The sequence below is a fragment of the Dermacentor andersoni genome, chromosome 4, assembly GCF_023375885.2.
Source record: "Dermacentor andersoni chromosome 4, qqDerAnde1_hic_scaffold, whole genome shotgun sequence".
NCBI classification, from domain to species: Eukaryota; Metazoa; Arthropoda; class Arachnida; order Ixodida; family Ixodidae; genus Dermacentor; species Dermacentor andersoni.
In genome coordinates, this window is record NC_092817.1 from 46,838,320 (window position 1) to 46,861,703 (window position 23,384).

Here is a 23,384-nt window from a genome sequence, read left to right on the forward strand (position 1 = left end):
TCAGGATGCAATACTGAAGAGCCTCAGAGACAGAAGGAGTAAAGCTCTGGCTGAAGTGGAGAAGCTTTTCTGGACAGCTACATCAGCTGCACTGAGTGAAGATGAGGTTGAACAGCTTTTGGCTCTTGTTTCAGAGCAGAGACCTGCACTTTATTTTTCCTACACAACCAAAGAGCTGCAGCTATTTAAGGTTTGGAGTTCCAATCAAGTGTTATAACCTTATTCAGTGATGTTGTTAAACTGTGTAAATGTACAGCAAGCTTTTTTATGCAAGCTGTGGAGCACTACTTTATTTTACTGCGATCCACTGCCAAAATAACCAGAGGTGCGCAGGGAAAACATGGGGACAAAACACCACAGCTCATTGGCACTCTTTAGCCGTCATTCGCCTTTGCACCATGAAATCCCATATATCATCATCAAAGCACAACTAGTGCAGCAACTTTACACTGAAACCAACCACGAGGCTATATATGCCCATAATCAGCACATGGCCCCAATAATGTAAAGCCATTCCAATTTGTTATTATTCCAAATCTGCCATTAGCTCTCCATGATAGGTCAAATTGGCTTGGGCCCCACCCAAATGGGCTGGATTTGAACCATTTTGACCTATCACTGAGCAAAATTTACGATTTGCAATAAAAACAGACTGGAATAGCTTTACATCATCTCAATCATATGTGCTGACCTCCGAGCATATATGTGCGTATATGTAGGTATATTAGCCTCGTAATTGCATGCAATCATTGAAAGCAATCATTGCAAGCCGCACTTTCTGCCTAGGTCTTTTCCTGTGCATCTTTTGTTGCTGTGGTTGTGCATTTCATTACCATATGTACGTATAACCAACTAGCCCCAACTTCAATACTTTCACCACTTTCATTTAACACTCCAAGCACCACACATATGCTTACTGTCACTTCAGCAATTATACTGTCAATTTATTCAAGGTATTAAGGTTACATTTGTTTGGCAGAGCAGGTGGTTTCTGGTTTCCGAGTCAAAAATTTTATCTCGTAATATACATCACTCTCTATTGCTGCAACAGCAGCTAAATGAATGGCAGTGAGGCAACATCAGGAAGCATACTGTGTTCTCTTCTCCTTCTCCCTTAAAAGGAAAAGTGTGTTTGTGCATGCATTTATGGGTGGGGGTCTGTAGACGAAAGCAAATGTGGCTCCATGGCTAGAATTAGCTGAACATAGTTTCCTACAAAAATTACCTGAGGAAAATCTAGTGCTAGGTTCTTAGATCACTCCCCATTGCTGCAACAGCAGCTAGATGAACGGCAGTAAGACATCAGGAAGCACACTGAGCCATCTTCTCCTTCTCCAAACTTAAAAGGAAAAGTGTGTTTGTGTGTGCATGTGTAGGTGGGGGTCTGTTAACTATTGAGACAGTGGCTGCATGGCCAGAATTAGCTGACAATAGTTTCCTACAAAAGTTACTTTAGTAAAATCTAGTGCTAGTGTCTAAGGAAGCTGTAGGCATGGCAGCATTGAAATTATGGGTGGCACATGGATTCGGCTAAGCTTGGTCCTTCTGGCTTCAAACAACTTTGTGACCTTGCAGATTGATGACCTTTGACGAACTATTGCATTGTAAACAGAGTTCCGGACCAAAAAAATACGAGTTTGGCTCAGGTTTGGGTTGAACACGCTCCTATTTTGTTCCGGCTTGGAGTAAATCAAAATTTACAACAGTTCGCAAACCGGTTCAAGGTAGTCCATTTTGTTTTGCCCCATGTGACATGCTGCAGAGTGCTATAAATTCTCAACATAGCACATGAGCTAGTTTCCTCAAGAAGAAGCATAGTTGGGCTCCTCGTCTATGCCTCCCTGTCTATGTCTATGGCTCCCCGGGGGGGACGGGACAATGCTTTTACATGAGTATCTGTGAATGAAGTTTAATATTATGCAGCTACAGCAGATATACAGATGTAGGCACCTTCTTAGGCAGTGCCATCGTGTGAGTGGGCCTCGAAGCATCCATCCCTGCACTTTCCTTTTTCCCGTTTGCAATTATAGTCCATACTGAGTATGTGCAGAACCATGGAAATTGCTAAATCTCTCTTTTTTTAATGTGATTAGCATTGTTTACCTCTTTCACACACTTCGAGTCTATACATTCAATTGCCATAGCTACGTAGTCACCATGTTGTCATGGCCATGGCTGACCATGGCGAGCGAGTGTCATAGCAAACTGGGCCAATCCTGGAGACATTGTATGTCGCATATAGCTGAAACAACGGAAACCTCAGAATGACTACACATTCTTAATAAATGTGTCTTCGGTAACATACGGTCTGTTGTTACATTGCTTGAATGCTTGTCACATTAACATCGACAGTCATCAAGAGACGGGTTCTGCCAGGATGTTTCCGCTGTAATGTGCAGTTTACAGATGCATTGCAGAGGCACAGGAACATTTTCACGTACATAATAAAGAAAGAGGCAACTAATGAGGATTGCTGCATCTATGTGGGGTTTGCATAGCTTCCACACCTCATTATCTTGACAGCAGTGGGGTTTATATCTATTTTGCCTCAGGTATTTAGTACAGGATTGGTTGTGAGTGAACTGTGGCATATAATTTGTGGTGTCAAAGACAGCGTGAAACCACATTGTACTACATAAATTACAACTTCCAGTGTGTAGCAAAGAAAGAATCCAGCAATTCACAATTCAGTGAGTTTGCCGTCATATTTTTATTTATATAAGCAGGCAAGGATATTGATACTTCTGAATGATGGACAAGGATGGTTTGTTCCGATCCCCGTGCGGATCTTTCTTACGAATCTACACGTTGCAGTCTTGTGCGCTGGCCATAAGGGCAAACCATAAAATGTAGACCATGCATTGTGCTTCAAGAAATATTTTGTGACTCAATGAGCTTTGTGCTCTACTTAGATGTGCCAAACGTGTGTTGAATTATAACACGGAACAAAAGCAAATTTTGCATGTTGTTTACAGCCACGGCTAATGCACACTAAGAAAGTGATGGTATTCATTAGTGACTACAGTGTTATACATACAATAATTAAGTCATGCAGCTGTAGTCGATGATATCTTAATTTTCCCTCCTCGAGGATCTCATATTTTCTGATCCCTCTGTATCTCAGCGAGAATACGTTACAGTTTATTTAGTTATAGTAACGAGGTGACCTCATGGCCACACTGGAAGGTTCAACAGAAAACGGCGATTCTGCAGAGCTCCTCAGGCAATTCTTTTGGCTACGGTACGAAACTGGCATAGACAAGTTCAGAAGTGCAAGCGTGTCTGCCAAGGTAGCCGTAGTTACCAGCACTTGCCCCCCCCGCCCATTTATCCCCATACTCGCACATAACACAACTCATGAGTCGAAACAATCTGTTAGTTTCACTGAGTACAGAAGTAGCTATTCTGAAGGATACCGAGTCTAGTTACACTTGTTGCTACCAAATATTTTTGACCGTTTCGTGCCGAACCGGTAACCGTTTTTATTTATTTATTTATTTACTTATTTTGGTTGAGGTTCAGTTCTGGTTCAGGGACATGCCAAGAATATAGATTTGGGTAGTTTTCAGTTCAGGTTCGAGTTGGGTACAACATCCTAGTTATAAATACAACAAATCACAATGATCACGCATGTGCGCAGAGTTTATTGCCTTCTGCACGTTAAGATGATACGATTGCTTGGAAATATGGGCCACTAAAAACAGAAAAAGCGCAATAAATAAAGCAACAAGACCATCTGAAACAGCAAATATGAAGATTAGACAAATCCATGTATTACCTACCATTCCAATAGTACCTGAGCAATGTCAGTGCCGGAGTTTTAAGGAACTTTATGGGGCTCAAGGGCTTATGGTCACAGTGTGGCCTGTGTCCACTACACCAGGCAGGCTGGCATGTGCGTCGGTGATATGCAGCATCACATGTTCACCACCCCCGATAGCTGAAATGACATTTTTCGCACAATGCCCTCCTGCACTAGAGCATATTTTGGGCTAGTTGAATTAAAGAATATCGCTGGCGCTTTATAGTGTGATTGGTGGATCAACAGCAATTACATAAAAACAGTGCGAGGGGCAGGGAGGAGGTATGTGTGCACTGAATTTCTTCTACATTATCTGCGATACTACCGCAGCAGGAGATTTTCGCCTTACACTTTTCCCTCTGACCCTGATTTCAATAGAAAGCAAGTCGCGCACCAAGCTTCTTCCTTATCCTCTGTTCCAGCTCTAATTTAACAAATCATGCTTACTGCCTGTAGTTAGTCCAAGACAAAAGTTTGGCCAAGATCTCCGTGCTCAAAACCGAAGCTCAGCAAGAAACATCTTTATTCCTGTAAGCAGCATCCTGCCATAAAGGGTAAAGTTTAATCTTAGTGCAATGGTGCATTTTGTGAGCAAGGTAGAGCACGTTGTAAAAGAAATTTAAAAATGCAATGTGCATATTGGGCTCTTTCATTTGCAACAGCACATCTCCATGATTACACTGTTTCTTTCAGGTGCTGTCAAGGGCATTCCCATCGTCTTGTGGCAAACTCAAGCACCTTTCAGCATCCACTGGTGGTCTGGGGCAAAGTGACATCGACTCGGAAGATGCACAGATTTCCCTATAGCCTTCACAGTTCAAGTCTAGTGGCATCTAATGTGAGTGCAATTTTTGCACATGTTCTGACAAGTTTAATACATATTGGAGCACACACTCCCCTGCCATTACTTAACTCTTTGAACAATTGTGTATTTAACATTATAGGTAAATGTGCGATGTAAAAATTATCAGCAGAGCATTGAGGGACAGTGGCCACTGTGGTCCAATCGTAGTGCATTGCACGCGCAACGCAAAAGATGTGGGTTTGGCTCCCATTGGCATCAAGCTGTCTTTTTCTCCACTTTCATTTCCCTTTTCCTTATTAATTCTACGTTTAAATTTAAAATAACAGTTAATTTCCCTTATGCTTTCCTTGACTTCAGTGTCAGTTGGTTTCATTTGGCTGTAACAAGTAAAAAGACAGAGCCTCTCAATTCCTTTTATTCTTCTCGCCAGTCAATCAGAACGAGGATCTCAAAGCATGCAACTTGCTGATCCTCAGCCTACTGCAATACTTCAAAGGCTGGTGTGCTGCTGCCGAGTGTGAGGTCACAGATTTCATTCCCAGGAGCAGAAGTTGCTTACAATGGATGTGGAGTGCAAAATCACTTCTGTGGTGGGCTTTAAGTGGAGGTAAAAAAATCCTAAGTGGTTATAATTGACCTAGAGCCTTCCACCACGGCATCTCTCACAGATCTCTTCCTTTGAGATGTTAAGCATTATCAATTGACTCGGTACTCCGCTAAACCAGGCCAGTTCAGCTTGAAGTGTTAAAAAAAAAATTTACACATTATATGTTCAAACGCATGGGTGCAGCCTAGCAGAGAACTTAAATGTGCAGGTCTGGGACAAAATGGACTTTCATGCCTTTGGCCAATCAAAATAATCAACAGATACCTCCTTTTTCTACAGCGATCTCTCTTATTAGCTCTCGACTTGCTTGGAAGAATCTGGAGCTATGCGTATGTGTTGTAGCACATTCAACACCCATAGATTCATAAGCATGTTAGTGCTTACTCAAAAACAACCACTGTTACCGAGCAATGTGCCTTTACATTTGCCTTGCACATTGAAGCAATCGCCCCAGAGTCAAGTGTTGTGCGCTGAATGTGTTCTTCAGTGCACACAAGTGGTTTGCGGTGAATTTGCAGAATAACCACTAAGGCACCGATGGAGTGTACGTTACACTGTATGGCTGCATAGTCCCTTGAGTCATTGGATCATACACGTAAAGGTTGTGCGCTACACAGTATAGTATTCACAAGCTTGCTGTTTTAATCACAGTGTGGGTTTGAAGTGAAGTCAATGAAAAGAAAGTGGCAGATTCATGGGTAGGTCTCCGAAGCTGCACATAAGCTATTATCATCACTGCTTTGTGCTCTGGGTGAAATCAAACTTTTTTTTTTCTTACAGTTTCGAGACCTTCACGCTGAAGGCAACTTGTGGAACGTGCAAACACATGTGCAAGTTACCTTGTGTAACACGTTCTTCCGAATGTGCTCCCAAGTGCATGCTATATGTGCCGAGTTGGCTGACATCGAGGTACCAAAGATAAAAAAGAACTTCAATGAGCTGCAATTTTCCTTGAACACGTATCAGCCAGCAAAAGAGCTGTTGATATGCCACCTTAAAAGTGCAGCTGAAAGGACACCTTCTACATGAACTAAACGGGTGCCACAATAAGTTGCAGGCATCATTGACAGTCAACGAAAATACCACATTCAATGCCACTTGTGAAGCTCAAGTTAAAAGAATTACAGTTCCCGAAAAACGTACACTGCTTGTATGTTTCGAACTCTCCGAGACAGACTACTTGAAAGTGGAACAATTCTTTTTTCTCCTCGTGTATGTTTCCGTGCATATGCAAGGTGTATATTTGGTTATGCACAAGATTATCACCGTGATTATTTAGGATGGATATACTGCCCACGTATTTTTGATAATTAATGGTATCTGCTACCATTGTAACACCAACAGAAGTGTACTATTCATTCATAACACTTTTATTTTTCAGAGTGGTTTGCATTAAAGCTTTGTGCAAGCATATAAATTTACTGGCTATTTTATCACTTGTTTTACATGCTCCAACTAGACTGCTTATTTACTCAGACTTACTCAGACCACCAGCATGCTGTCAGGCACTGTTACACGGTAAATAGTCAATGAGATGATAAGATAAAATAAATTTTAATCTCTTGTACCTGTAATTAGCTGCCATGCATATATATATATATATATATATATATAATCTTTTTAATGCGGGTTGACACATGTGGTTCTATCACACAGACTGTCAGCATCCTTTACTTACCAGCTACCTAAATCGTCGTCACCCTATGTTTGCAGCTGAACAAATGCTTAAGTAAGGCTGATTGATGCACCTCATGTGCAAAATTGGTTCAAATCATGTATAGGTTTTAATTAAATTAAGAGTTTAACAAGAGCAGGACTTTTGAACATGTTAAAATTAAAAGCAACATCTAATTGGTCAACATCAGCTCTACCTCACGGTCAAGATGCCTTCTTCATCCTCTGACATGAAGTCGAGAAGAGCAGTGAACTGGAAGTTGGTATTTATTCATTCTAGAAAACATGCATAAAATGAAGAAAGTAGTGAAGGAAGAGAGGGAAGGTGTACGAAGACAGGATACTCGCACGTCCCATGAGTCCTGCCTTCCTCTTCTTCCTAGTCCATTTTATGTGCCTTTTCTAGGAACGAATCCTCTGATGCAATGTAGGCAGGTTCAGTACCAATGAGCTTATGAATATCTTTCTTTTTTTTTTTTTGCTTTTAAATATAATGCATCTTGGGTATACCATTCCTTTTCACCTCTTGAAGGCCAACTACTATGAAATTTTGGACTGTCCAAGAAGCCTTGTTTAACATAACGTAGTTATAGAAGAGCCTCCGTGCGAAATTTGACATTTGAAATACGAGCAGAAGCCTCACAAAAAGCTATCAAAGATTGCCACTTTTGATACCGAGACTGAAAAAAGCACTACCGTTACCACTCACAGGAAGTGAAGCACGATCTAACGCGCGGCTTCTCAGCATGAACTCTCAGGTTGGAACACACACCCGTCTAAGCTTTGAGGCCCCAGTGATGCGATGCATAGCATAAATACCGCGGCCACCGTCGGGTCCCACGACAAGCTTTCTCGCCATACTATCTCATTGAGATGCACGTGCTCAGATTGCTTTCTGTGGTTCTCCAGGTGTGGCGAGAGCCTAGCATTCAGTGTGCCGAGAAATCTCAGATGTGGTCTGCTGGGACTTCTGTCACAGCTACACCTTCAGGTGCAGGCATCATCTGTTAAAGTTGTTTAAAGGCAGCTAATAAAAAAAGTTCACAATTACCAGCTCTGCCATGATTTGTTCACTGGTATACACAACTTATTTATAAGTTTAGTCAAAGTGAAATTTCACAACAGTTGGCCTATTAACATGCTTGCTACCATACTACATATGAATGCAACTCGTATGTAAGTTACGAGCACAAAATACATGCTTTCGCTTTATATGGGATTTTATTCCAAGCACACAAAAGCGAAAAAAAGAAGTACATACAAAACAGCTCAACACTTTTTTGATATGCATAGGTCTGCCAGCCACGTCAGATCATGCGGTAAATTGTGCCAACAATAAATAGAGGGCAGAACTGGGGATGGGGCATCATACGCGGCACGAAGAACAGCGACACCAAAGTGTGTTTCTCCACACAGTTTATGGAGTCAATTATCTGATATAGTAAGGTACATCGGCCATCAAGTACTTCAAGCCACCAAAAGGCTCCTGGTGCCCCAACACTGTCGCACCCTTCACCCCTCATTAACACAGCATCTTGCATGTGGATCTGGTGAGTAATATATGTACAAGTATCACACAAGATTTGAAATGAGGGGTTCGCATAATGTACCTCGTCAATGTCATCTCAAGGCAGCGCAAGCGTACATCAAGGGCTTAGTTTTGTACCTACATTTTTTTTTTTTTTTTTTGCTTTCAGCTACTGTTGTTACCTAAGCTGTTGACAATGGCGACGCAACAATATTAAATCCTTTATCACTCTGCACCTTGTGTAATGAGTGGCCTTGTGTTTATCTGCATCAGTTTAATAAATAGGAATGTGAAATTCAGAGGCTTAAATTGCACATTATTATCACCGGATATGCTATACTGCTCAGGCCTTGAATCCAATCAAACCATACTGCAATTACATTACTTTTTAAGAAATAATTGCCAAATGCTAACCAATTTTTTTGTATTACTTCATAGCAGTTTGTAAATGCTCTCTAACTATGACACCTGTTATGACTACAGCAGCGAGGCATAAGGCATTAAGAAACACAAAGAGGCATTACAAGCCTTGTTTATAAGCTCCGTCTAATCTTCAGGCATCTATGGCATTTTAAAGGTCACCTAATTTTGAAATATTCCTGCCAATAGATCATTTTCATAATTGCAAAGCTATCCTTCCCATGAGACAGTTTGCCTAACTAATGGTGACATAAGACATTTTTGCAAATATTGTGTACAAGCACAATTTCCTTGCATTAAGACATGGAAAATATAGACACGTGCAACCACGTGCAAGACAAGCATCAGTATCAGCAGCTAACACTTTGTCTTTGTTTGAATGACGGCCGGTGCTTCCATTAGTTGGGCAAATGGGCAGTGCAGGGAAGTTCACTTGCAAATTATGAATGAGGTTTATAGTCACTGCTGGTTATTTTCTTTCAGAAGTATTCCCTAGGCTCTCAAAATGCATGACTGGTCAGTTAGACTGCAAGGAACAGACCGATATTCAATTCAGCGTTCCAATATCTCAGAAACTTGCAGTCCTGAGCCATACTGCCTGCGGATCTGAGGAGGCACCAAATTCCGCACAAATCTCAAAATTGATTCATCTATGGTGCGATGGCAGTACAGCACATTTAAATCATTTCCGGAGCAGGAAATGCACTTGGGAAGTTCAGGGAGCAGCCACAACATAGATCCTTTTTTCACTGCAAGGGACTGCATATGGCCACAACTATGAAGTCTGCAATGCCACAAGGTTGCACAATCGATGCATACCTACTTGAAGGTCTTGCCACAGAGCTCTTTTTTCTATTCTGTGTAGCTGTTTGCCAATTCGCAATTTTATTATTTAAGTCCAACAATCAATGTCATGCTGGATTCTGCCAGCACCTAAGAAAATCTTGTGCCATAACTTTATTAGGCACTCTGGTTATTTGTTGGTTCTCATAAAACAATTCAACTGCATATGCAATCACAAGATATAGAACCTCGTCAATGAGTTCCGATAAAAAGAAAGCAATTTAACAGAAGCAATGCCTTTGTTATCCAGGACAATTTATCATGCAAACAGGGTGTTCTAAATATTCCAACATACAAGTACAAACCGGGAAGCTGCATGAACCGGGAGTGTAATCAACAAAGTTCTATGGTACGTGACTACCTATTGAGTTAAGAAAATCCTAACAAGTTAGCCAGCAGTATAGGCATCACAAGAAGATAAGTTTCTATGTACCCCTGCACTTGGATTTGCCAGGGCCACAATGACATGCTAGTTCTGAGACAGCTTTACTTGCTGCATCAAATGATGTCAGCGAGAGACGAGTCAAATGCAACCACTGCAAACAAACTAACCGACTCTTGTTGCAGTACTTGTGCAACAATTGTGCACTAATCTATGGCACCTTTATATGTCTCGTACATGCCATTCACACCAGAGGTGCCCGTCCATACAGTAAGCTAAAGTGCTTCCCTTTCCCAATGCTGCCACTTCTTGCTGCAACAAGAGCATCCGCTGCCAAAAACAGCAATAAAGCTTTCTGCCAATAATGAATGTGTTACCCAAAAGCAGACTTCATAAAGTATGCCAGTGCTTACGCTTGCTTTTGCAATGATGCTACGTTTTGTGGCACCTGTCAACAACACCGACACTTTACATCCACACTCGGGACAGAAAAATAGTGTAAAACCTGTTATGGTGAAGGCATGCGCATTGCTGCAAAGTAACAGTGCTGACTACAGCGAACAGTAACATACTAAGGGCACCAGTGAAGTAGTAGAATGCTGGTTGTTGCAATTACCTTGCTGAAAAGGCACCAGTGTAACTTTTTTCTTTCTGCGCTCAACTTGTCAAGCTGACAAATTTTGTTGTCAAGCAGAGCTCCCTCTTGACACGGCTCATTTGCACTTCGTGCATTCTGGTTTAGCAGCAGCTGTCAACCAGCCCTCACATTATACAAGTGTTTGTTCAGGTGACGGGCAGCAATTGACGACACGTACCCAGCAACAGAGTGCCCGACTCAACAGACCAGTTCGGCACTCCTTCAGCACCACCATTGTTCTTAATACATATAACCGGGCATTACGTGCTTCACAAAACAAACACATGACCAAGCAAATGAGGCCCCCTGGAACACCAGCAGGGTGCACGCATCCTCTGTGCTTCCCCAGACATGTTTTCTGCTGCACAACGGTAGAACCCTGAAAGCGAGTGGCAATGTCATGCAGCTAGCCCAGGACCAAGTACATAGCCACAGTTACAGTCAGATCTTACAATCTTGCAGCCTTCCAGGCACTTTGGCCCGCACGCACACCGCCACTCTCTAGCGTCCGGTCTTTTCTTTTGAGATTCACTGCAGATGCACTCCCTCTGTGATGCTGCCCTTTTTGTCCAACCTTGGTTCGGATGCGATGGTGGTGACAGTGGACGGCTTTTAGTCCGGCCGATGAATGGCCAGCTTTGGGATAAACTCAATGAGAAGCACCTAAGAGATGAAGACAGAGCACTGATGTTAAGTATGCAAAAGAAGATAATCTGTTGCTTTGAGCTGTTCTTCCCTCATCTACCTCTATACACCACTCCCTCCCAAAGGCATCAACAGCCCTCAAGTGGCAGTTCAAAGTAAGACTAGTGCTTTAGAGTAGACACATGTGACAACACCCTTCATGTGGAGTCCTAAAGATCACAAGAGATAAACTTTATGAACTTCCATAGCACACACTGCATAATTGGGTCTACTTCACAAGTAAAATCCAAAGAAAATTCAGCAAAGCAAGCAACCAGCCTAAATTTAACAACACATTCAAAACTGACTAATTCCTCTTATTAGAATGATGGTACTGTAGTCTCAGCTTGAAAGGGGGACAAACGCAAAGAAAACATGAAAATTTAACATCCGGAAGTCCTCTCCAGCCAAATGCACAAACTCCCACTAGGTGAACTTAAAAAAAAGAAAGCACTACTAACACAACATTGATTGAGTGCAGATCCCACGCAAACAACAACACGGATGTGAGATTCAGTTAGATTTCACAGGTGCTTGCAAAGAACTCTATTTTTGTTTAGTGAACATTTGCAAGACTATAGAGCACACGACCAAGTTGGACACATTTTCACTAGGAGACATCTCACTCAACATAAACTCATGGCACTCGAACACATGAATCGCACAGATAATGACAACAGTGTGACGGCTGCATGACAACAATGGAACAACCACAACGGCATGACGACGACTGTATGATAACACTTTCTTGACTGCAACAGAATGACGGCAGCGCAATGATGACAGCATGGTGAAGATGGAATGAAAACAATAGAATGATGATGACGACAAAGAGGCAACAGGATGAAGACGCCAGAACTACAATGACAGCATGACACCGAAGGAATGGTCACAATGGAATAAAGGTGAAGAAAGGAAGTCGACGGCGTGTTGGAATTAAGAGCTCACGTCCATTCTTGCATACACCACCGGCCACCACAGGCCACCTTGCTTTGCACTGTATTCAGTGCTGATTTGCAATATACCAAGGGCCAGACAATCATGCAAGACAGCCATAACCCAAAAATTGGGGAGGAAAGGGAAAGAAAGCTTCACTTAAAAAAGAAAAAGACTACTAACACAATGTTATTCTATCTTTTAAGGTGTCCTCGGTCGCCGCGAAAACCGATCTACAGCATTTCCTGCACTATGAACAGATCTCAGTGATGCTGTCTGCTTGATCGTTTTGCAGGAGTTGTGGCTTTGGAAAGTGTGCAAGAGCTCCGAAACAATTTTCTTGACAATAAGAAAGTGTCAGTTACTCGTGATTTGCTGCGAGTCTATTTTGTTGTGCGTATGGGAGAGCACTGCAGCACGAAAGCAGCAAAGAAGCAGATGAGTGACATATTGCAGTGCTGCGCTGTGCCACCTTGTGCAGAACCCTGCTTCAGGCAGTATCACAGAAAGTGAACTACTCTTTAAGAATTCTTTCTTGCTTTCTAGTCTCTAGTCATACTAGAAACTAGCCATAGTTTCTAGTGTTTCTAGTCATACGAAAATATATTTTTTTTCTTACGTGCAGTTACTAGGCAGTGGGAAGAACACTTCCCGCTGGTGTACATCTGGAAATTTTGCTTGAAAAACAAAATTTTGACAGGACAAATTTGAGACCATGTTTTGTGGAAAAATCGCTGACCTCTGTGCTACATGTGAAAAATTTGCCTGTGAGAGAATTAGAATATGCTCTACAAGTGCCCATTGCTGCATCGATTTTATTGCTACCGAACCATGCCTAGCACCATCACGAGTGGCAGGCACCCAAACATAAGCCTATGAGCAAGCAACATAACAGAAGCTTTGTGAACATGACCCTGGAATTAAACAACAGTTAAATATTGCTGCCGAAGCTTCCCATGCAGTAGCAGTTCCTGTTGCTCACTGAGTCAACAAAACAGACCATCAATCTGAAGGCCTATGAAATTCCCTGCATGATACTAGTATAAGACAAATACAACATAGTAAATTTCACTCGCACAACATATATTCAAGCTAATCAATTTTACTCACATATTCCATCATGCTGTTGGAGTCGCACCTCTGTTTTCCAAGCTTCCAGTGCAGTCCAAGCTGCAACGACATCACATCAACACTTTTTTTTTTTTCGATGAATGTACTAACGATTGTGCTCTCAGACATCATCATACATCCAAAAAGCACCTAGCAGCTTTCAAATCTGGTAAATGTGATATGAACATTTATTTAGTTAGCTTAAAGTACATTTGCTTATTTATTTTAAAAATGCAGTAACGTCCCCACCCCCCTTGATTTGCAGCAGTAAATCTTGTAGTCATGAGCACTAGGTGTTCTAAAAAATGCTTACACTACAAAATTTTGATGTAATGTTAGGTCAAGCAAAACCACATTCTTGGTTGTTCACTTTCAGAAATGTCACCTTTAGCATGTATAGATTAAGCCATAAATGCTATGAACTGTTAAGATTTATGCCCAGTCACGTTCAACATAAGCTGCAACATCGTGCCTGCGGTCAAAGGGCCCCAAGATTGCACAGCGGCGCTGACATACAAAAATGTGGAGGAATAAACACCGGTACAGTTACTGATATTTATTAAACAAATTTTAACACATATTTATTATGTATTATTATGATATTTATTAAACAAATTTTAATTTTTTTGTTTGCATTCTTAGGGTACTTTACGCGCTTTCTGGAGGCCAACTATATATGTATGCATGTTTGCATGCAACCGTTTTTCCGCCTACCTGAATCGCTGGGTAGCCCCATGGTTGAATGGGTAGCAGGTCGGGCTGCTCTGCTGAGGGAACACGGTTCGAAAACAATCGTTGGACCAACCTGAGTCACCAAGTATGTGGCGATGTGTACATATGTGCCGCTCTTCAACGAACCTCTTTCATGCCAACTGGTTAGGTGCTGCTGTTGAAGAAACTCCTTGACGCCCACTTGGAGCACTGGGTATGTTTGCCACTCAGTCTTTGCTGGTCTTCAACAAACCTCTTTGATGCCAACTTAGATAAATGGGTGTGTGTCAGTAGGTGTGCACCTCTCTTCAATGAACATCTTTGATGCCAACTTGAGCAACTAGGTATGTGGCTACTGGGAATTTGCTGCTTTACAGTGATGAAAAAGATCCCACATAGGTTTCTCCAATGCTGAGCGGAATGGAACCCACGTCACAAGGACTCCTCAAGGACAGCAAACCGACACTTTAGCAGGCTGCACCACAGATGCACTGGGTACAGTGCGGCGCGCACTGCCATGAAACCACATCTCCACGCACCACTATGCACGCAGCCATGAAATCACATCAAGGCAAGGTTCTCTGCCATTCAAAGTTTCGTTATCTCTTAGGGAACCCTCACCCCACCCCTGAGTGTTGAAACCCCATTCTCCCTACCTTCCCAGTTGCTCATTCTCTTCCTCTCTGTGAGACGCCATCTTGTGTTTAGTAGTTCGCAAAGTGCATGAGGTAATATAGTGATAGTGCAAGCGACGCTGGCAAACTAGAACTCAACAGCCGTCCTTTACAAAGAAGCAGAAGCTGAAGATTATCAGCACTGCCAAAGATTGGGCGAACAGAGACACTGGCCAAAGATATGACTTGAACGAGTTGTTCATGCACTAGTGGAGATGATGAGCCTTGTTGTATGCCATTATTTCCACGGACTATAAGTGCTGAAATTTTTTTTTTCTTTCTGGACTGTTGTAATTGAGGGTGTGGGTTATATGCGATCTGTCACTCTTCAATGAACCTCTCGTCAATTTGGGTCACTGAGTATGTGCCACTGAGTATGCGGCAAGTGAGGGCACAATTCTCAGCGTTTGCAGGCACCGGTGTGCCACGCTTCTCATCTCGGAGGCCACACCCGGACTTCTTGGAAGCACCACTAGATGGCCCAGTGTATCCAGAAAAAAGTGCGAGAGAGGAGCTCGGTTGCAGCATGACATGTTCCTCAGCATTCAGACACAACCGTGCGCCATGCATTTTGGAGACCACGCGCAGCCTTCACAGCAGCAACGCTAGATGGTGCCAAGTGTTCTTAGAGAAGCGTGAAAGAGGAATCCCGCTGCGGTAGAGACCTCATACATGATTAGTTTCCACAGTGGCAATAGACTGTGTCACTATATTGATTCAATGCTAAATGCATTACTGTCGGCAGCAGTCATTGTGAGGTGGGTTCCGCTGAATTTGCTTGCTTTAAAACGAAGTTTTGCCCACTTCTGTCACTGGAAATCGAACGCATGCCACGGAGTCTGTGTTATGTGCGGGTCGGGACCTTTTGCTACTTTGATGTCGTGTAACTTTTAGAGTCTTGCAGTTTCTTCATATATCAGCACCACTGTGCAGTCTGGGGTCCCTTTGACCCCTGGCATGGTATTGTAGCTCATATTTAACACGAGTGTACATTTTGATTACGTGACCTCATATCGTAAAACAAAACAAAAAATTATGTTCTGGGGTTTTACATGCCAACCACAATATGATTACGCCATAGTGGGGGACGACTCCAGATTAATTTCGACCACCTGGGGTTCTTTAATGCGCACCCAATGCACAGCACACGGACATTTTTGTATTTCGTACCCATTGAAATGCGGCCACCGCAGCGGCCGAGATTCGATCCCATGCCTTCGGGCTTAGCAGCGCGACACCATAGCCCCTACACCACCACGGCGGGTATCATAAATAAAGACAAAAAACCCTTTCATTAATTATACAAATACTAAATACCCTTACACCCCACATTTATTTTTGGAGATAACCCAATTGTGCCCCTGTCAGAGAGTTTCAACTATTAGACGATACTAGCTCTGTGAAGAAATTTCAAGGTAATGAACTTTTGCCGCCTTCATTTTCCTTGATATTTAACACATGGTGGCTGCCACAGCACAGCACAAGTTGCTTTTGCCTCTTTTAACCCAATTTGACTGACTAACCACTGAATGTGGATGCAACAAGGAAAATGTTAGACTCTTAAAATGATTTAGCCAATTTTGCGGTACATGTAAAATTCGAAGTGCCTGAACAAGTATGCTATACATATGTTTTAACACATTTTTTAATTTATTTATTTATGCTTGCAATTCTTAAGTGTAATGTTTGCTTGTGCAGATGTAAACACAGTGCCTGAAGAGCACAGAGACTTGTCAAGTAATCACCCCAACCGGAGCAAGCATTGCAATGCTAGTTAAAAATTATGGAAAAAGAAAATACCCATAGATAATACCAGCGCCACGCTGTCTGTATCACAGTCCTTTTTATGTGTGAAAGCACACCAAGAAACACAAAGGTGCCCACATTGGCTATGTATGCTGCTTTGCATAAGAATACTCAGAAATTAGTTTTCCTTCAATAGCATCACTCGCACAGGCTTATTCTAAAAGAGGTCTCACAATTCTTTCTTTCTCCCATTCATTCAAACTTCAAAAAATTTCACACCCCCATGCAGATGTTGGCACAAACACGGAGAAAAACATTTACACATTTAGCAAATCCTCATGACCTTACCTTGTGATAAAGATGACTATTCTCCCAATCCAAGACTTTCTCTATTGAATGTCTTGTCTGTGGGAATAGGTAAAATGAAAACAGGAGGCACAGTTTGAAAAATGTCCAAGTGAAAAGATGCCAATGCCCTTGTAAATAGCACAATCCTACAAAATCATAGTATAATTTTATAGCAATGTATGGAATAGGACATGCAGCTATATTCTTCACTAGTGTTTTTTGGTTACTACGACACAAGAGCCCAGTCTTTGTGATGCTGCTAATGTGTTCATTGAGTACAATTCCTGGCTAGTACATGCAATTTTGCAATCAAAATACAGAACAGAAAGCTTCCGGTGGCACGACAATTGGCTACAGCATCCAAAGTATGGATGTGGCCTCAAGAGTGGTCAGCTGGAAAGAGAGATTGTAGAGGCAGTGGCCATGTGATGCTTTAAGGATGGTGATTGCGTCAGCTCACCATCAGCTGCTGTTTCTCAGAAATAACTTTTGTTTCTTTCTATGTGATACACACGCGTTCGGTGCCTCGTCAGTCTTCAGCGTTTATCTTAGCATTTGTATCACACCCCTGTTGAAGGTCGCATTTTTATTGGTTTTTATGTTGCTTTTCGGGTGCACACGTGTGTCTGATCTATATAAGCTTGGCACTCGTTTCATTAAATCATCAGTTGTGTGTACCGCCTCGTGTTTTTCCTTTCTTCAAGTCTCGTGCTCTTTGTGGTAACTTCCCAAATCAAGAGAGCCACCACGGCCCTGTTTCATTTGAACCAGCCAGCACTGGTGGTGGTCCTAAGAACAGCAGGCAAATGTAGAAATTAAGACTGCGTGCGCTAGCGTGTTCTATTTTGAGTGCAAATGCAGAAGCGGTGGTCTTCTTCAACAGCACTGTAGCGAAATGTTGCGTGCCATGGCAAGCTTAAACAAATTAAGCATGTGCAATGTTGGATGCAGTTAATTTTGTCAAGCAGCATAATTTTGAACAGCACAACACAGGACAAAGAAAAAAAATACAGGGCAGCACTGTCCTGCAGTGTCCTGTGTCGCGCTGTTCAATATTCTGCTATTTGACAAGATGTACCAACCAACGCTGATAGCTAATTTCATTTGTGCAGTTTTCTCCCTTTTTATTTTTCTGTTGCACATCTTAAGATGTACAACTCCGAGATATCAATGTTTAGTTAATCACCTCAATATCTGCCACAAAATACATTAGCATCAACAGTGGTCGAACGAGGAATTTCAGTAGAGCCAACAATTCTACAAGGGGACTCACCTGATGAAAAACAAGTCTCCTTATGATTCTCTGTCTTCTTTGACAAAATACACAGATGTTCCACATTATAAGTCCACACCACAGTGTGTAAGGAACATTATTTGGTCAAATAAGCTGAACAACAATGCATTTCACACTGAGTAACGAAACCACTTTTTTTTCTTTCATCAGATTTGTTTAGCGTAGCCTTTTGAAACATGAAGTGAACGTGTCTAACCACCAAAATTTAGATTTATTACACCCAATGTTTCAGTGCCAACTTAATTCCTTTGCACCTTTATATGAAAATATTGATAATAACAATAACTGGAGGAGAGGGTTGATAGAGATAGGTCTTGTTTTGCTTTCCTGTTATATAGTTGACAAAAGCAATGAGGGTGGATTTCAGCAGATTAGCAGTGGCAACTCTTTCAAGGCTACCATTGTCATGCATTGCCTCTCTTTCCTCTTCATCAAAGAATGCAGGCACTGGACATACAGAGCGAGGTCACCTTCCAAACTATGGATGGGATTCAGTGCGTTTTGGATGCACCAGTAAAATCCCTTCGCAGGGGTTGCTTCCTTTCTGCAGCATCGTGCCTTTCTTCCCCTTTCTGTTACTATACATATCTTCACACAACGTTGCACTGCTTTCAGCGTCATTTCGTCAATTTCGTGGATGTCAATTCGTCACAAAACTGCAGAGTTGAGCTGAACTTGACAATCGAGGTGCAACAAATAATCATTCTGGTTAGGGGTGTCCTTTACTTCAACATTAGTGAGCCTAAATGAACACAGCATTACTCTTGCATCAATTAAGTTCAGTAGGAAGCCAGAGCTGTGTGTGTCCTTGCTTTTTACCTTTCTTCCCCGACTGCACTCAAGGAGCAAAAGCTTGTTGTTCATGCTTGCAGCATGCAACTAGCAGTCACGCAACAGCTGGTGGCATGGAATCACATTGCTCACCCTTTTGCTGAGACAGACGACAGGCCACAGGGAACAGCCAAGAGTGCAGCAGCAACACAGACACCCACAAAAGAGCCACTTCACGTTCACCGGCAATGTCTTGCGCAGCACACTGTTTATGCGCATAATGGTCGCCTTGAACTCTTCAGGTGCCACCTGTTCACATGTGAAAAGCATGGAAGAAAGAAATAGTAATAGTACTTAATAATAATTCAAGAAGTTTAACATATCTAAACTTTGAAACAATCTATGAGGGTCACTGTACAGGACGGATCCAGATTAATTTTGAGCAACTGAGACTCTTTAACACACATCTAAATCTCCCATCCTTCCAAAGAGAGCAAAGTTCATTTATGTATGAGGTTCAAGCACTTTGCTCATTGTGCTGAGCGATTACGCAAGCATAAACAGCTCTTTTTCACATGTTTTCCACAGATGTGAGTTATGTGATGTCAAGACACGCTGCTGCTTAAGTTCAAAACCTGCCTTTGCACGTAATCCTTCTCACGAATGGCTATAAACAATGTTATCAATGTGAAGTGCTTTTCAGTATCCAACATTGTCAAATTCTGGAATGCTGATGAACTGAAGCCAAGTTAGCATAAAATTTTTCAAAATGGAAAAAGCCAGCTGCCATGCATAATACAAATAGCTGGATCACAGTTCCGTAGTTCGAGTGGCTCCAGGCAATTCACAGAGGCAAGATCCTGCTTGGAGGTTATCTCAATGCAAACTAAAGAAAACTCCTCTCTGCAGAAGTGAAAAGTTATCAATGATTTAGGTTTTGTTAGTTTAACCATTGCACAAGTGAACAAACCCATCCTCCTTTTAAAACAATCGTTGCACAGATCCATTCGAAGGCATTGAGGCATTCAACAATGAAAAAAATTAAATTATGGAGTTTTACGTGCCAAAACCACTTTCTGATTTTAAGGCACGCCGTAGTGGAGGACTCCGGAAATTTGGACCACCTGGGGTTCTTTAACGTGCACCTAAATCTAAGTAAATGGATGTTTTCGCATTTCGCCCCCATCGAAATGCGGCCGCTGTGGCCGGGATTCGATCCCACGACCTCATGCTCAGCAGCCTAACACCACAGCCACTGAGCAACCACAGCGGGTATTCAACAATGACTTGTCCTTTAAATATCCATATACCATACTTAATGATAGCAAATGGCTATTGCAGTCATGCTCATTGATGCATTAAAGTGGTGTAACTGGAAGGTGTACCATCAGTGGCACTGAACTGCAGTTCCCCTTGTAGAGTGTCAGATTTGGTGTGTTCACCGAAAAGCAGTGTCTGGCGTCATTGTGGTACCAAAGTTGAACAACATTCCACCAAGTTGACATGGACACTGAGACACTGACAGCGACGGCAAATTACAGGTCAGCAGGAGAACGAGATGACGAAGGTTTTCCCAAAACTCCTGAGAAAGATTGCAGGATTTCGAGAAGCTTTACCTCCTAACATGCTTGGGCCAGTGATCTCTCCCAGACTGTTAGTGAAACACTGGGTCTGGTATGCTTGCTCCCCCTGTCCAGGATAATCTTGGAGGCAGGGCATGGGCTTTCTGTCAACGTTCTCCTCCTAGGGGCAGTGTGCTGTGCCAATATAAACTACTGGACTGGTTGATTGGAACATTACCTGTTTTCCTTAATGAGTGATTAGGGAAGACGAAGGGTTTTTAGGAGCTATTCTGAGTGTGTGGAGTGTACTTTCTCAGAACGATGCAGTCTGCTCAAATATGTAACCTATAGCTGCGTGCTATGTGCACTGCGCTCGATGCTCCTGCCAGTACGAGTATCTTATGCCTCTTCCTGTAAATAAGTTTGCCCGTTTTTTTCCCTAATGTAAATAAACCTCCCGTTCTATTCCTCCAACCTTCTTACATCGTACTCAAGAAAAAGTTAGCAACTCTCGTCGAGAAATTACAGATGACAGTATGGGTATGCTTAGCCTCCATACGACCCCCCCACCGGTAGTGTAGGCCAGCTACCCTTTTAATACGCACTGGCAGCGTAAGCTAGAGCTCGAGCCTCGGGAGACCACGACACCCTCGAATCCAGCAAGAGTTGTGATAATTCAATAGCGTTCCACGTCAAGGTGGATGACATATCATGGGGCACTGGCTCCATAGTTTAGCAGGATAGCAAAACAGAGGAAGGAAATGTGCAGAAGATAGTACGTTTAAGATGCTAATAATGGTGCAGGTATCACTGCACTGGTTGCTCACAAAATGCAGTAATGCTACAATTAGTAGATTCTGCACGCTTCACTAATGCCTTTGTTGGCAAGTGTATCTAGCAGTGCGGTAATAATAACATTGCATGTGCATTGCGATGCAAATCATCGTTACTGCTAGACTCACTTTCTCTGCCCATTAGCGCATGGTGTGACTGCACTTTATCACTGTCTCCATTATGCCATCAATGTGGGTCATCTGCTTTTGCGAGGGGAGAAATTTCATGTGTGTGTATAAAGGTGTGAAGCATGTCTATGTCATTTCATGTATGTATATATATATATATATGATACAAATATACTTTCGCATTAAAATGTAGTTGCGAGTCAACAACAGTCCTGTTTTGTGTTTGCATGCTTTTGTTGTGCCACACTGTTAACAAGATCCATGATGCAAATGCAGCGACATCTGACAGTGTAGACTGCAGCACATCACATCACATCACATCACATCACACACACACACACACACACACACACACACACACACACACACACAAATATAATTCTGGAGCTAAGAAAAACGAGTAGTAGTAGAGGCAAGAAAGAGAGCAGTCGTTTCCGCTGTTTACCTTGGCTGATAGCGTGGGCGGGAACTCCGTGTCGAACTTGTTGCTCAGCCCAAATCTGCGCAACGTCCGTAAACACACCGCACAGCTGGCGTTAGAACAGCAGCAATAAAAAGCACTCGGTCGTAACGTTACGCTCGCGCTAATAGATTACGCAGCGACTGCTGCGCACAGAGCACATAATATATGCGGCCTACTCGTTCGTGAAAAACGGAGGAACCTGACAACGGAGGGCTAGCGCGCGTGCAGCTTCGCAGAAAACAAAGGCCTCCCAGGAGACGAAGTGTCTAGCCGCTGAATCAGCTGATCAATAACAACACGTGAACGGGTAAATGGATCTGGTCGATGACGTCAGGTTGCAGGCGACAAGCGCCGTGAGAACTGATTCACAGTAAGCTGAACTCGGGAATACCACAAGATTCCCTTTGCAAATGCGGGCTCTGTAGTTTGAGCGCGCATATACCGCAGTCTGAGCAAAGTACTGAACGGCGCAGAATGCCGTGGAAGCCGCAGGCGAACAAATCCAGAAGACGACATTTCATTTTTTAAACTTATTGAAGCCACCATTTGGAGTTATGTTTAGAAGTTTACAGTTCAGAAGCATTCAAAACCGATTCTTAAAACAAAATTTGGAACGCTAAGCGCTGGGTGTCCTGCGCCTTCTCTTCGCAGACTGCGAAGTGCCTAGTGTAACGCGTGTTTTAAATAGCGTTAGTCGAAATAATTTTGTCTGCATATTCCCAAAACGATGAATGCAACAAAGCCAAAAATAGTGAAACGCATCGTCACGGAACTTCTCCACGCGCGCGCCCAGCGGGAGGTCTCTTTGTGAGCGATGCCATCACAGCCTCTCGAGCCGCGCTTCACGCGCGGCTGCTACTCACACGGTCATGTTGCCCGCACCTCTGATGACCACGGGCTCTGGCACGAGACTGACAAGCGAGTCTTCGTTCGCTCGGTCCTCGTCGTCGTCTTCCTCGTAGATCGCATCAAAATCTGCCATGTTTGATTCCGGAGACGCAGCCATCGGTCAGTATCCTCGACGTGTGCAATTTTTTCTCCTCTAAATGCCACTTCGACGAGTGATTTCTACGCGCACATGAGTAAACACGTAGTTATAACGCTTTAACAAGTCGCATCGTGCGAACGTGGATGGGCCGAGGTTATTTTCCAGGCGTTCAGCTGACTATGTATGGCACGACTTTGCTCAATGATCGCCACTGCAATCTACTTGCTAAACTCACAGGCTAATGTTTTTGCTTGAAACTATCAGCCCTACCAGCTGGAGACAGATGGCAGCAGCAGCAAGTCTGCGTTTTCTCACGTGACTGTGATGACGTTAGAGCAACTTTTTTTGTACGCAACAACTGACACAACTAAAGAGACTCAAGTGCGTTTGTGATGTCACAAACGTCAAACCTTTCAACTTTAGCAACACCTGTGACT

General features: G+C 42.8%; 2 protein-coding genes across 8 annotated transcripts in view; one reads left to right on the forward strand and one right to left on the reverse strand.

The window, feature by feature from the left end:
- LOC126537060 (sister chromatid cohesion protein PDS5 homolog A-like) overlaps window positions 1–10,810 on the forward strand; it is a 49,198-nt gene extending 38,388 nt beyond the window's left edge. For 4 of the 7 annotated variants that reach the window (XM_055073678.2, XM_055073673.2, XM_055073677.2 and 1 more), the window contains 3 exons: window positions 5–190; window positions 4,496–4,640; window positions 5,995–10,810. In XM_055073678.2, coding sequence (XP_054929653.1) covers window positions 5–190; window positions 4,496–4,609 — 300 coding nt within the window. In that variant the 3' untranslated portion in view covers window positions 4,610–4,640; window positions 5,995–10,810. Of the gene's footprint in view, window positions 1–4; window positions 191–4,495; window positions 4,641–5,994 lie in introns of those variants that run through there. The other 3 variants (XM_055073675.2, XR_008613643.1, XM_055073679.2) reach the window with 3 other exon arrangements.
- Window positions 10,811–11,212: 402 nt separating this feature from the next.
- Window positions 11,213–23,286, reverse strand: LOC126537062 (cysteine-rich hydrophobic domain-containing protein 2). The gene is made up of 6 exons (XM_050184188.3): window positions 22,823–23,286; window positions 21,942–21,996; window positions 19,126–19,281; window positions 16,908–16,964; window positions 13,429–13,488; window positions 11,213–11,361 (listed from the first exon to the last, which is right to left on the reverse strand). Exons 1-6 carry the CDS (start codon window positions 22,963–22,965, stop codon window positions 11,311–11,313), a joined length of 522 nt encoding a protein of 173 aa, XP_050040145.1. The 5' UTR covers window positions 22,966–23,286; the 3' UTR covers window positions 11,213–11,310.
- Between the last annotated feature and the right edge of the window lie 98 nt (window positions 23,287–23,384).